Genomic DNA, 15,523 nt, shown 5'->3' on the forward strand with positions numbered 1-15,523 from the left:
GTGAAACCCTGTCTCTACTCAAAATAGAAAAAAAAAAAAGAAAAAAAAGAATTAGCTAGGCGTAACGACATACGCCTATAATCCCAGCTACTCAGGAGGCTGAGGCAGGAGAATCGCTTGAACCCAGGAGGTGGAGATTGCAATGAGCTGAGATCACGCCACTGCACCCCAGCCTGGGTGACAGAGAAAGACTCCATCTCAAAAAAAAAAAAAAAATTCTCCCACTTTGTGGGTTACCTGTTCACTCTAATGATAGTTTATTTTGCTGTGCAGAAACTCTTTTAACAAACATATGAAAACTTCTATATTCAAAAGAGTACTGCCTCTTTTGAAGTTGTCCCTTAAGATGGCTAAATACTTATTGTAGTGATACTATAACTGATCAAAATATGCTTGGAAATATTTGGACTACCATTTATAGATATATTGCTTTGAGAATCCTTATATAAGGAAAAATGTCTTTGGGGGATGGATTTTAATTTCTGAAATTTCCATAAGTCATTCAGAGTCAAACTAAATATAAGTAGATGAATAAATTGATAAATATTTTATTGTTTAAAAAAACAACATTGAGTTGTGGGGAGATAGACTTACAGCCTGGACATGTTTTCAATTTTTTTTCTTTTTTTTTTTTTTGGAGATGGGAGTCTCACTTTGTCACCTAGGTTGGAGTACAGTGGTACGATCTTGGCTCACTGCAACCTCCACCTCCCAGGTTCAAGCAATTCTCCTGCCTCAGCCTCCCAAGTGGTTGGGACCACAGGCGCACCCGACCGGTTTTTTTTGTTTTTTTTGTTTTTTTTGTTTTTTTTTGAGACGGAGTCTCGCTGTGTCTCCCAGGCTGGAGTGCAGTGGCGTGATCTCGGCTCACTGCAAGCTCCGCCTCCCGGGTTCACGCCATTCTCCCGCCTCAGCCTCCCAAGTAGCTGAGACTACAGGCGCCCGCCACCACGCCCGGCTAGTTTTTTGTATTTTTAGTAGAGACGGGGTTTCACCATGTTAGCCAGGATAGTCTCGATCTCCTGACCTCGTGATCCACCCGCCTCGGCCTCCCAAAGTGCTGGGATTACAGGCTTGAGCCACCGCGCCCGGCCTTTTTGTATTTTTAGTAGAGACGGGGTTTCACTGTGTTGCCCAGGCTGGTCCTGAACTCCTGAGCTCAGGCAGTCCTCCCACCTTGGCCTCCTAAAGTGCTAGGATTACTGGCATGAGCCACCGAGCCTGGCCTGCTTTCAAATTTTTCCTCCCCCTTCTCAACTTTCTCTTTTCTTCTGTTTTATTTTGTTTTTTGTTTTGTTTTTTTGAGATGGAGTCTTGCACTGTCACCCGGGCTGGAGTGCAATGGTGAGATCTCGGCTCACTGCAGCCTCCGCCTCCTGGTTCACACGATTCTCCTGCCTCAGCCTCCCAAGTAGCTGGAATTACAGGCACCTGCCACCACGCCCAGCTAATTTTTTGTATTTTTAGTAGAGACAGGGTTTCCTATGTTGGCCAGACTGGTCTCGAACTCCTAACATCTTGATCCGCCTGCCTCGGCCTCCCAAAGTGCTGGGATTACAGGTGTGAGCCACTGCGCCCGGCCTTTCTTCTGTTTTCTTTGGACAATGTGTAGCAATTAAAATTCCTTTTTCCGGCCAGGTCACTCCAGCCTGGGTGACAGAGGGAGACTATGTCTCAAAAAAAAAAAAAAAGAAAACAAAATAAAAATTTTTAGGGTAAAACAATTAATGGTATTTTTACTGACCAGAATGAGATTTAAAGCTTATATAGGAATTCAGAGATGACCAGCTGCTTTCCTTTATTTTGCATTTCCCTTTCACTGACAATGCATTAGCATGTTGTTTTTATTTGCTAAACTTTTGATAAGAAAAAAAATAAAATAGAAGCCCTGCAAAAATTAATAAACTGATCATTGTAACTGACTTTGCATCTTTCTACCTGTCTTTTAAAATGAACATGAAAGGATATAATCTTCATTTCATTCATTGAGAAATCCTGTCCATTTGCCTGTATTTATAATCCATTCCTCACGATCAGGCTGAAATTATCTATTAAACCAGAACAATGTCAGGTCACAATTCTTCATTCTCCAATAGGATGAAACAGAGTGGGCTTCTAATGCTTGATCTATTTTATAAAATGTCTTGGCCAGGCACAGTGGCTCACGTCTGTAATCCCAGCACTTTGGGAGGCTGAGGTGGATGGATCACCTGAGGTCAGGAGTTCAAGACCAGCCTGGCCAACATGATGAAACCCCATCTCTACTAAAAATACAAAAATTTGCCAGACGTGGTGGCAGGCCCCTGTAATCCCAGCTACTCGGGAGGTTGAGGCAGGAGAATCGCTCGAACCCAGGAGGCAGAGGTTGCAGTGAGCCGTGATTGCACCACTGTACTGCAGCCTGGGCGATAGATTGAGACTCCGTCTCAAATACATACATACATGCATACATACATAAAATGTCTTTATGAGCTGTGTGGAGATGTAGAAATAGGAATTGGAGTTTCGATGAATCACATTAATTTTTAAAAGAGGAATTTACATCAAATCCTGAATACCACTTTTTACTAGAGTGATTCAAGGACAAACAGTACACTAACTTTTCTTAGAATAATTTTTTAGGAGGAAAAAAATAATAAAATTAGTTTTGCTTGTAGAATTTTTGATAACCCCTGAAGATCATTATACTTTCGTTGGACTTTGGAATTGGGCAGATGAAAAAGGGTTCAAAGCGACATGATAACATTCCTTCTCTCATGGAAGGTGAAGCAATTTTAATGTTAAATCTTCAGACTTGGGGAGATGGAGAGGTTCTTTTTTTCTGAAAATTTTTCTTAAAAAAGTGATATTTTCTCACTGTAGATAATTTGGAAAGGTTTAAAAGCCATGTTTTAATGTAGACATTATTTTATATCATTGTAATAATCCTGGATACTCAATTATATATTTGGCTATTTTTCATTTAACTTTATCACAAGTATTTTCTAATGTTATTTTAAAAACTCCTTATGAGCATAGTTTTTAAGGATGCTTTAAGTTGTTTTGTTTTCTTTCCTCTTTTTTTGCCAAGCAGGCAACTTTTAAGATCTTTAACCCTCAGAGTTGTTCTGAAAGGTGTGTCTTCAAGGAAGTTTGAATAAGGAAGGGCACTTTGAATACTTGACTCAGTGGAAATGCAGCATGAAGTGTTGACTGTCTGAATTTATTGAATTCCCATTGTGCAATGTTTAAAGTTTAAATATGTGTAATATTCGACCTAGAATTTTCTTCTAAATATTCAACAGACATAAACACACAAATGAATACTTCTTTACTTTTTTTTTTTTTTTTGAGATGGAGTCTTACTCTGCCACCCAGGCTGGAGTGCAGTGGCACTAACTCACCTCACTGCAGCCTCTGCCTCCTGGATTCATGGGATTATCCTGCCTCACCCTCCCGAGTAGCTGGGATTATAGGCACGCACCACCATGCCCAGCTAATTTTTTTGTATTTTTGGTAGAGACTGGGTTTCACCATGTTGGCCAGGCTGGTCTCAAACTCCTGACCTCAGGTGATCCACCCACCGTGGCCTCCCAAAGTGCTGGGATTACAGGCTTGAGCCACCACAGCCAGCCAGCATTTTTTAATAATAGCAAAATACTGTAAGCAACCTAAATGCACATCAGTAGGGACTTGAATAGATAAAATTATAGTGCATCTAAAATGCAATACTATGCAGCCATTACAAGGGATGAAGAAGTATATTTACTGATGTGGAATGATATCCAAAATAATGGGTTAATGAAAAAAGTTACCACTCAGTGTAATGCTATTTCTATAAATAATATTAATAAGTGTAAACATAGAATATGCATATGAAAATCTAGAAAAGTACCCATTAAACTGTTAATGGTGTTAAGATTCTAGAACACTTTCACTTTCTAAAGTATACATTTCTATAATGGGATTTGTCTTTCTTTTTACAATTTTTTTTTTTTTTTTTTTTTTAAGATATGGAGTTTCAATCTTGTCGCCCAGGCTGGAGTGCAATGGTGTGATCTCAGCTCACTGCAACCTCCGCCTCTGGGGTTCAAGTGATTCTCCTGCCTCAGCCTCATGAGTAGCTGGGATTACAGGCATCCATCACTATGCCTGGCCAATTTTTATATTTTTAGTAGAAACGGGATTTCACCATGTTGGCCAGGCTGGTCTTGAACTGCTGACCTCAGATTATCCACCCACGTCAGCCTCCCAAAATGCGGGGATTACAGGCGTGAGCGACCGTGCCCAGCCTACAGTTTTTTGTTTGTTTATTTGGTTGGTTGGTTGGTTGGTTGGTTGGTTGGTTTTTTTGAGACAGAGTTTTGCTCTTGTTGCCCAGGCTGGAGTGCAGTGGTGTGATGTCTGCTAACTGCAACCTCCACCTCCCAGATTCAAGCGATTTTCCTGCCTCAGCCTCCTGAGTAGCTGGGATTACAGGCGCATGCCACCACTTCCAGCTAGTTTTTATATTTTTAGTAGGGACGGGGTTTCATCATGTTGGCCAGGCTGGTCTCCAACTCCTGACCTCAGGTGATCCACCTGCCTTGGCCTCCCAAAGTGCAGGGATTACAGGCTTGAGCCACCATGCCCGGCCTACAGATGTATATTAAAGTCCACTATGTGAAGATCTTATTCTGCAAATCCTCTAAGATTCTCCTTTAGTCATGAGACAATGTGCAGTTCCATCTGTGTTGGGTAGGTCCTAAAATTTTATTTAGATAGCCTTTGGTAATGAGATTTAATGATCAAATGGTGAATTTTAGTATGTACGTGCTAGGTCTTCCTGCTCAGACATACCAAAGCATTGGCCCTTTAATATAGACTCCTTTTTATAAATGGCTGGAGAATTCACTAAGATAGATACACTAAGAGGAAAATGACCTTTAACTGTAAATAATTGTATTTTCCCTTACCTCCAGGCTATTCTGCACCTAAATTTGTTTCAATCTGTTCTGAGATATTACTATAGATGACAATATTATAGTCTTTATTGGTCATCTGTACCCACAGTACAGGAGGACATTTACTATCATGTTCTCTCTTTTCTCAGTTATTTTCTTTTTCTAAATCCAGTCTCTTTCTTGTAGTTGTACAGGTATTTGTTTTATAATTATTTTATTAAAACTCTACATATATGTTTTTATACTTTTATCTATTATTGCATATTCTTAATAAGTTAAAAACTCATTTGGAAAATTTTATATGTTTTGAGATGCTACAATAGGAAAGTGTGACATTCAAAAATGTAGTTTCTTTATCCTGATCTTCATCATTTCTTTATACTGCTTCTCATTTATAGTTTTTTTTGTTTTTTGTTTTTTGTTTTTTTTTTTTTTGAGACGGAGTCTCGCTCTGTCGTCCAGGCTGGAGCGCAGTGGCCGGATCTCAGCTCACTGCAAGCTCCACCTCCCGGGTTTATGCCATTCTCCTGCCTCAGCCTCCCGAGTAACTGGGACTACAGGGGCCCGCCACCTCGCCCGGCTAGTTTTTTGTATTTTTTAGTAGAGACGGTGTTTCACCGTGTTAGCCAGGATGGTCTCGATCTCCTGACCTCGTGATCTGCCCGTCTCGGCCTCCCAAAGTGCTGGGATTACAGGCTTGAGCCACCGCGCCTGGCCACTATAGTTTTGTTGACAATCTGATGTCACTGTCACTGAAACAGAAGTTATATGGTCAGGAGGAAATGAGACAATAAAGGAAAACTTTCTTCCAGTTGCTTTAATATTGGCTAAAATGTTTACACACCTGTTAAGATTTATTACCAGAATAAATTATGCCTACATAATTATGTGTTCTGAAGTAAGTTATAGTTTAACTTTAATTAGGTAGCTAAACTATTAAAAAAAAAAAGTGTTAACCTAAAAAAAAAAAAGCCTACCCCTTCCTTAAAGAGGAGTCACAAATATGAGTTGGGGCCAGGTGCAGTGGCTCACACCTGTAATTTTAGCACTTCAGGAGGCCCAGGTGGGCATATCACTTGAGCCCAGGAGTTCAAGACCAGCCTGGGCAACTTGGCAAAACCCTATCTCTACTAAAAATACAAAAATTAGCTGGGTGTGGTGGCACGCGCCTGTAGTCCCAACTACTTGGGAGGCTGAGGTGAGAGGATTGCTTGAACTGGGGAGGTGGAGGTTGCAGTGAGATGAGATCATGCCACTGCACCCCAGCCTGGGTGACAGAGCGATATCCTGTCTCAAAACAAGAACAAAACCAAAAAAACAGATATGACTTGGAGAAGCCATGAGGCAGGCAGGAGAGGGAACTAATCCCAACCTTGAGTAAAAGATCAGGCCCTCAGGAAATTTAGAGACGTCTAAGGAATATTTTATGGCTCAATCTGAGCTTTTGCTAGGTTAACATTTAGTTTTAAGCATAAATTTATGCTTTCAAAAATATTTTTGAGGCATAAGGGATATTCTCTCCTTAAGGAATTTGTAGTCTGGTTAGGAGAAATAGTTGATTGCAATATGATGTAATAGATGTTATGAGAGAAGTTTGTATGGGCACACCCAGGTGCAGAACCTAATCTAGAGGGTGGAGTGGGGAAGTAAACAATGTTAGAGAAGGTTATGTGGAAATGTGACCCCTGTACTTAATCCTTAACTACAAGGAGGAGTTGTGGAAGGAAGAATATTGGTTCTTCTTGACACAGCAGTGTGTGCAAAGGCCAGGAGGGGAAAGAGACCAAAGAAAAGACTAGTGGGCTGGATGCAGTGGCTCACGCCTGTAATCCCAGCACTTTGGGAGGCCGAGGTGGGCGGATCACAAGATCAGGAGATTGAGACCATCCTGGCTAACATGGTGAAACCCCATTTCTACTAAAAATACAAAAAAAAATTAGCCGGGTGTGGTGGCGGGCGCCTGTAGTCCCAGCTACTCGGGAGGCTGAGGCAGGAGAATGGCGTGAACCCAGGAGGCAGAGCTTACAGTGAGCTGAGATCGTGCCACTGCACTCCAACCTGGGTGACAGAGCAAGACTCCGTCCAAAAAAAAAAAAAAGAAAGAAAAGGCTAGTGAATAACCACTTTTGATTTGTTTTGTTTTGTTTTGTTTTGTTTTTTCACAAGGTCTCACCATGTTCCCAAAGGCCAGCCAACTCTTGGCCTCAAGCAATCCTCCTGCATTAGCCTCTGGAGTAGCTGGGATTACAGGTGGGAGCCACTGTGCCCCACCAGCCACTTAGTTTAAATGCTATACAAAGCCATTTGGATTCCATCCTTAAGGCTGAGAGGATGTTTGAAAGATTTTTAAGCATGAGGGCAGGGAGTTATATTATTATACTTGACGTTAAAGATTGTCCTGGCTATAGCAGGAAAAATAGAATTAGAGATCCTCTAGGCCTGGCAGTATGGTGGTCAGATATTAAGTCTTGATAAGCTTAATGTTTAATGTATTATTGAGTCTTGGAAAGTAGAAATAATCTTCAAGGGGCCCCCAAACACCAAAATTAAAATCCAAGAGGTGAGCAATAAAGATAACATGAGGATCAAATTACCCTGGGGTAAACTACCAAATCAGTCTTGAGATTCAGGAGTTGGTTGGTCAGGAATAAACTTGATGGTGGAGGTAAAGTGGGAAAACTAGGCTTAAATGTGCTCCCAGTTGTGTAGCACTCCCATATTCCCTCTGTACTTGGCTCTTGGCAGAAACAAATGCAGATCTTTCCCTCTGGAGGAAGAGGTCCTCAATTTAGGCCTCCAAAATCTCATAAATTCACAAAATGTTAAATTGTGAACCTCTTAAAGATCATCAAACATACAAACAAGGAAGAAGTGACAAAGTCCTCAGATATTGTCAGATTTCAAAGACTCCATATATAGTCACATATTAAAATAAACTAAAAATATGACATTTTTAAAGAAATAAAATAATCACAAAATGAATAGCAAAAAATCACAAATCACCAGGCAAATGTAAAAAATAACTAAATAAAACTTTTACTAATGAAAAATTATTGAAATCAAAATCTCAGGGTTACTTTGAATTAGTAAATAGGAAGCCAGATATTTTTTAAAAACTCTCCAGAGGCTGGACGTGGTAGCTCATGCTTGTAATTCCAGCACTTTGGGAGGCCGAGGCAGGCGGATCACCTGAGGTCAGGAGTTCAAGACCAGCCTGGCCAACATGGTAAAACTCCGTCTCCACAAAAATACAAAAATTAGCCGGGCGTGGTGTTGTGTGCCTGTAATCCCATCTACTTGGAAGGCTGAGGCAGGAGAATTGCTTGAACCCGGGAGATGGAGGTTGCGGTGAGCCGAGATTGTGCCATTGCACTCCAGCCTGGGCGACAGAACAAGACTCCGTCTCAAAAACAAACAAACAAACAAAAACTCTCCAGAAAGCAATACAGAGAACAAGCAAATGGAAAATACAAAAGAGAGGTTAAAAGACAGGGGATTAAAATAAGAAATACTGAAGTCCTAGAAGGAAAGAATAAAGAAAATAGAGACCTAAGAGCTGAGAATTTTTGAAGCTAAGAAATGAAACCACGGTTATAGGAAGCACAACATATACCAAACAGAATAAATAAATTCATGCACAGTCATGTTGTAGTCAAACTGCAAAACACCAAGAGAGAAGATCTTAAAGGACCAAAGAAAAGATACACCACCTACAAAGAAACCACAATCAGTAAGAAAGATAGATGTCTCACTGCTGTATTAGAAGCTGGAAGAGTAAGGCATACTATCTTCAATGTGATAAGAGAAAATGATCAACCTGGAATTTTATCTCCAGAGAAACTGTCTTTCAAGGATGATGGTGAAATACAAAGACATTTCAGATAAGCAAAATAGAAACTGCGTCCAACAGACTTTCACTTAAGGAAATTCTACTTTAGGAAGAAGGAAAAGGGTACCAGAAAGGAAGTCTGAGATACAAGAAGGAATGGTGAGCAAAGAAATTCATAAGAACCTGTGTAAATATAAACAAGTGCTACCTGTATAAAATAATAATGATGATGATGATGATATATAATTTCTGAGGCTAAAAAAAGACAGTACTGGACAATAAGAAAGTGGTTAAAATATTAATATTTAAAATTTAGGTTTTATGTTAATTTTAAATTAATATATCATGCATGTTAAAATTTCAAGGATAACTTCTAAAAGTACATAACTTCCAAGCCAGTAAAGAGGAAAATTGAATTTAAAATTTTTTTAAATAAAAAGTTATTTTAGCTAGGTGCAGTGGCTCATGTCTGTAGTCTGAGCTACTTAGGAGGCTGAGGCAGGACAACTGTTTGAGCCCAGGTGTTCAAGTCTACAATGAGTTATAATGGCCCCACTGCACTTCAGCCTGGGTAACAGAGCAAGACCCCACCCCATCTCTTAAAAAAAAAAAAAGTAACCCCAGAATATGCACAACTGTGATCTATCAGTAAAACAGCACTAAAAAACAACCACTTAAAAATTTCTTTATTTAGCTTTGTGACCTCTGTTATGCTGCATAACCTCTGTAAACCTTAGTTTTCTCATCTTTAACGTGTGGATAGTAGTAGTACTTCCTTTATAGGGTTGTTGTGAAGATATAATCAGATAGTGCAGGTAAAAAGCTTAGCACAAATCTAGTACATAATAAGTATTAGCACATATCTAGTATATAACAAGTATTCAATCGACATTAGTAATTAGATGTTACTTACTGCTGTTAGACAATACCAGTGGCTCTCTTATATGTATATTCCCTATACAAAGGGAAGGGGAACTAACATTTTAAGTGCCTGCTATATGCCAGGCACTATACTAAATGCTTTCTTATATATTGCATCTCATGTAACCCTCACAACAATCTTGTGGAAATATATATTAGTGTCTGCATTTTATAGATGAGGACAATGTACTTCAGAAAGGTTAAGTAACATACCCAAGGCGCTTAATGACAGTGGGTTTCTATTATACCTTCCATTAAAAGAACTTCAGGCCGGGCGCGGTGGCTCAAGCCTGTAATCCCAGCACTTTGGGAGGCCGAGACGGGCGGATCACGAGGTCAGGAGATCGAGACCATCCTGGCTAACACGGTGAAACCCCGTCTCTACTAAAAATACAAAAAACTAGCCAGGCGAGGTGGCGGGCGCCTGTAGTCCCAGCTACTCCAGAGGCTGAGGCAGGAGAATGGCGTAAACCCGGGAGGCGGAGCTTGCAGTGAGCTGAGATCTGGCCACTGCACTTCAGCCCAGGCTACAGAGCAAGACTCCATCTCAAAAAAAAAAATAAATAAATAAAAATAAAAATAAAATAAAATAAAAATAAATAAAAATAAAAAAATAACTTCAAATTGGCCGGGCACGGTGGCTCACTCCTGTATTCCCAGCACTTTAGGAGACTGAGGCTGGCAGATGACAAGGTCAGGAGTTTGAGACCAGCCTGACTAACATAGTGAAACCCCATCTCTACTAAAAATATAAAAATTAGCTGACACCTGTAATCCCAGCTACTCAGGAGGCTGAGGCAGGAGAATCACTTGAACCCAGGAGGTGGAGGTTGCAGTGAACTGAGATCATGCCACTGCACTCCAGTCTAGGAGACAGAGCAAGTCTCCATCTCCAAACTTCAAATTAATACATATCTAGGAGGATTAAAAGCGCAAATGGTTTTTACTTTTTTCTGACTTATTTTACCCCACTCTGAAATTTAGTGTCATGGAAACAGATTTCAAGAAAAGCCAAAATTCTCCTCAAAAATTAAAATTTTGCATGTCAAGCCAGGTGCAGTCACTCATGTCTGTAATGCCAACACTTTGGGAGGCCAAGGTGGGAGGATAGCTTGAGGCCAGGAGTTGGAGACCAGCATGGGCAACATAGCAAGACCTTGTCTCTACAAAAAAATATATTTTTTAAAATAGCCAGGCATGGTGGCACATACCTGTAGTCCCAGCTACTCGGGAGGCTGAGATGGAAGGATTGCTTGAGCCCAGGAGGTCAAGGCTACAATGAGCCATGATCATGCCACTGCATTTCAACCTGTGGGAAAAAGCGAGACCCTGTCTCAAAAAAAAAAAAAAAATTGCACGTCATTTATTGACTGGCAGCAAACCATGGGAATTCACTAAAGATCTTGAAATCAGACAGAAAATCTTATTTGGGGGTGTTTAAGAGGATTAAAGAAACATCATCTTCTCTTACTCTGTACTTTGCTTTGAGTTCATGTAGTATGATGTGAAACGAATCACAACAAAGTGGCCTGTTCTTAGGGTGCCTGCTGGAAGTCAGTATTCCTCTCAGAACATTCTTTCTCTTCTCTTTTCTCCTTTCCTAGGGTTACACATCTTTCTGGAATGACTGCATATCATCTGGCCTGCGAGGGGGCATCCTGATAGAGCTGGCCATGCGGGGTCGAATCTATCTGGAACCCCCGACCATGCGTAAGAAGCGACTACTAGACAGAAAGGTACTGAATCCTCTGTGAACGTCCATGGCTTATGGAAAGGCAAATACCAACAGTACATTTGGGAAGAACAGAAAGATTTGAGTAGTAAGATAAAATAAATATCACTGACTCAACAGTTCCATTGGCTAAACAGGTTAATTATCCTGTAGCAAGAGGGAGAAATCAAAGTATCCATAGTCCAAAGAGTTATAGGAAGCTCCTGGTTTTGTCTTCCTTTTTTATGCAGAAAAATCACACTTAGGATGCTGTTGATTAAACTCCTCCTATATCTATAACTATAACATTATGAAATAACCAGGCGCGGTGGCTCATGCTTGTAATCCCAGCACTTTGGGAGGCCAAGGCAGGTGGATCACGAGGTCAGGAGATCGAGACCATCCTGGCTAACACAGTGAAACCCCGTCTCTACAAAAAAATATTTTTTAAAAAAATTAGCTGGGCATTGTGGCAGGCGCCTGTAGTCCCAGCTACTCGGTAGGCTGAGGCAGGAGAATGGCGTTAACCTAGAAGGCGCAGCTTGCAGTGAGCCAAGATCAGGCCACCACACTCCATCCTGGACGACAGTGCAAGACTCCATCTCAAAAAAAAAAAATTACGAAATAGAGTATGATGTAGGGGGAGGGACTCATATGGGTCAGATCAGTCATTGATTAACCCTGGTTATTCTCCAATAACTATTCTCTTTCCTTCCATTTACTGCAAGTCCTTTCCAACCATACTCCTGTATCCATTTTCTTACTGAATTTTTCCACTCACAACTTCTTTATCATCCTAAGCACTGAACTTAAACTACATTCTTAGGTATCACCAGCTTCTTTTCAGTCTTTGATTTATTTTTCTCTTTTCACCTATATGTGGCATTTGACAATTGTTATCACTTTGAAACTTTCTTCATTCTTGGCCTTTGTTATTATCTTTTTCTCTTGCTTCTCTGACTGTACACTGTTTCCTTACTTCTCCATTCCTTAACATCCAAGTCTCAGTTTGTATCCCTTGAGTGATTTTCTGTCCTTTCAGAGATATCATTTACCTTTATAGCTTCATCTGTCACCTTCATGAGATTAATTTTCAAATTTCTAGGCAGGTTTTGTTTTTCCACCTCCAGAAACATATTTAACTATTGGCTAGAAATTTCAACTTGGCTATCCCATATCATTTAAAACTAAACTTAACAAAAAACAAAGAAAATCAAATTATCAACCTTTCCCCAAAACTGACTTCCTTTTCTGGCTTTCCTACCTTTATTTATTTAAATTTTAATTTTTTTAATAGAGACAAGATATTGCCATGTTGCCTGGGCTGGTCTCAAACTCCTGAGCTCAGGTGATCCACCCGCCTCAACCTCCCAAAGTGCTAGGATTACTGGCATGTTTCCTACAGATGTTTCCTACCTTTATTAATGGTTTCAAAACTGAGCCCAGATGTTTCCTACCTTTATTAATGGTTTCAAAAGTTGGTTTCCAGACTCAAAATGAGTTGTTATTGAAACTTTTCTCCATTATCATTCATATTCAGTTTGTCACTAGGGCCCACTTCCAATGTTATTTTTGTCTTCACATTATCACTCCATACTATATTTTAAACTTCTTGAGGATAGGGACAGTATATTATGCTTCCTTACATTTCTTGCAACACTTAACCAGTAACATATATATGATATATTGAAAGATTTTAACTTGAATGAAGTGAAGGAATCAGGGTTCCTTCTTTCTCCTTTTCTCAAAGGTACTGCTAAAGTCAGACAGTCCAACAGGTGATGTTTTACTGGATGAAACTCTCAAACACATCAAAGCAACTGAACCCACAGAAACTGTCCAAACATGGATAGAGCTACTCACTGGTAAGATGACTTAAAATAATATATGAATTTCACACTTCGTTATCTTTATCCTACCCTGAAATTTAGTAAAAGAAGTACCGAAATTCATCATGCTGGATGAGATAGATGTGGTTCACTATTTAATTCTAATGAGGGACAGAAAAAGCATGGCTAATTGATACCTAAAGTTTTCCAAAGCTTCACCTTATCTTCTGCCACCCCGCCCCAAAAGCTCTTTAACAGTATTCTTCACAAGAAACTTTTAAAACATCTTTATAGAGAGGACAATGAGAATATTGGCATTGATGCAATCTATTATTCTTATTAGAATTTCCCAGTTTTAATTTGCCAAATAATATTTTATTGCATGGCCATTCCACATTTATTTATCCAGTCATCAGTTGATGAATATTTGGGTTATTTCCACATTTTGGCTGTTGTGAATAATACTGCTGTGAACATGCATGGACAAGTTTTTATTTGAACATGTTTTCATTTATTGTGGGTGTGTAGCTAGGAGTAGATAACTGGGTCATATGGTAAATCGAGTAACATTTTTATTGTGGTAAAATATAACATTTATTTATTTATTTATTTATTTATTTTCCGAGATGGAGTCTTGCTCTGTCTCCCAGGCTGGAGTACAGTGACGCGATCTCAGCTCACTGCAACCTCTGCCTTCCAGGTTCAAGTGATTCTCCTGCTTCAGCCTCCCAAGTAGCTAGGATTACAGGCACGTGCCACCACACCCAGCTACTTTTTGTATTCTTAGTAGACAGGGTTTCACCATGTTGGCCAGGCTGGTCTTGAACTCTTGACTTCAAGATCTGCCCACCTCGGCCTCCCAAAGTGCTGGGATTATAGGCGTGAGCCACCACACCCAGCCAACATTTATTATTATTTTAGCCATTCTTAATGGCTTAAGTGTACAATTCTGTGAAATTAAATATATTTGCAGTATTTTGTAACCATCACCTCTATCTATACTATACCGAAAGCTTCCTCATCATTACCCCCTAAAACTCTATACCTATTAAATGATAACTTCCTCTTTCTCTCTCCCCCTAGTCCCTGGCAACCTCTATTCTACTTTTTGTCTGTATGAATTTGCTTACTCTAGGTACCTCATATAAGTAGAATTATACAATATCTGTCATTACTTTGCCTAGCTTATTCACTAAGCATAATGTTTTCAAGGTCCATTCATGTCACAGCATATATCAAAATTTCATTCCTTTTTATGGTTGAGTGATATTCCATTGTATGTATATAACATTTTTGTTTAACTATTCATCTGTTGATGGATTCCACCTTTTGGCTATTATGAACAATGCTGCTGTTAACATTGATATACAAATATCTGTTCAAGTTCCTGCTTTTAATTCTTTTGGATATATACCTAGGAATAGAATTGCTGGGTCATATGGCAGTTTAACCTTTGAGAAATCACCAGACATTTCCACAGAGACTGCACCATTTTATATTCCCACCAGTAGTGCACCAGGGTTCCAATTTATCCACATCCTGATAACCACTTGTTCTTCTCTTTCTTTTCTTTTTTTAATTATAGGCATTCGAGTAGGTCTGAAATGTTATCTCATTGTGGTTTTGATTTTTATTTTCAAATGAAAATAGTTTTCATGTCATTCCTATTGACTAAAAATATTGAGCATATTTTTATGTGCTTACTGACCATTTATATATCCTCTGTGGAGAAATATAAAATACTTTTTCCATTTTTAAGTTTGATTGTTTTGTTGTTGAGGGTTTGTTTTGTATTTATTTATGAGATGGGGTATCACTCTGTCACCCAGGATGGAGTGCAGTGGTGCGATCTCGGCTCACTGCAATCTCTACCTCCCGGGCTCAAGGGTCCTCCCACCTCAGCCTCCCGAGTAACTGGGACTATGGGCATGCACCATCACACCTGGCTAATTTTTTGTAGTTTTGGTGGAGACAGGGTTTTGCTATGTCGCCCAGGTTGGTCTCTGAACTCCTAAGCTCAGACAGTCTACCCATCTTGGTCTCCCAAAGTGCTGGGATTTCAGGTGTGAACCACCATGCCTGGCCAGAAGTTCTTTGTATATATTCTGGATATTAATCTTACCAAGAACAGCTCAGTCATGGCGACCCTAACCCAGAGGCGCTAGAGGAATTAAAGACACACATACACAGAAATATAGAGTGTGGAGTGGGAAATTAGGGGTCTCACAGCCTTCAGAGCTGAGAGCCTTGAACAGAGATTTACCTACATATTTATTGACAGCAAGCCAGTCATGAGGTTTACTAAAAGTAT

General features: G+C 39.8%; 1 protein-coding gene across 5 annotated transcripts in view; it reads left to right on the top strand.

Moving 5' to 3' along the window:
• Positions 1 to 15,523, top strand: part of GOLPH3L (golgi phosphoprotein 3 like) — a 49,932-nt gene that overhangs the window by 20,208 nt on the left and 14,201 nt on the right. For all 5 annotated transcript variants that reach the window (XM_005541976.4, XM_065546417.1, XM_045364318.2 and 2 more), the window contains 2 exons: positions 11,277 to 11,408; positions 13,134 to 13,248. In XM_005541976.4, coding sequence (XP_005542033.1) covers positions 11,277 to 11,408; positions 13,134 to 13,248 — 247 coding nt within the window. The remainder of the gene's footprint in view (positions 1 to 11,276; positions 11,409 to 13,133; positions 13,249 to 15,523) is intronic.

Source organism: Macaca fascicularis, chromosome 1, assembly GCF_037993035.2.
Source record: "Macaca fascicularis isolate 582-1 chromosome 1, T2T-MFA8v1.1".
Lineage (NCBI taxonomy): Eukaryota > Metazoa > Chordata > Mammalia > Primates > Cercopithecidae > Macaca > Macaca fascicularis.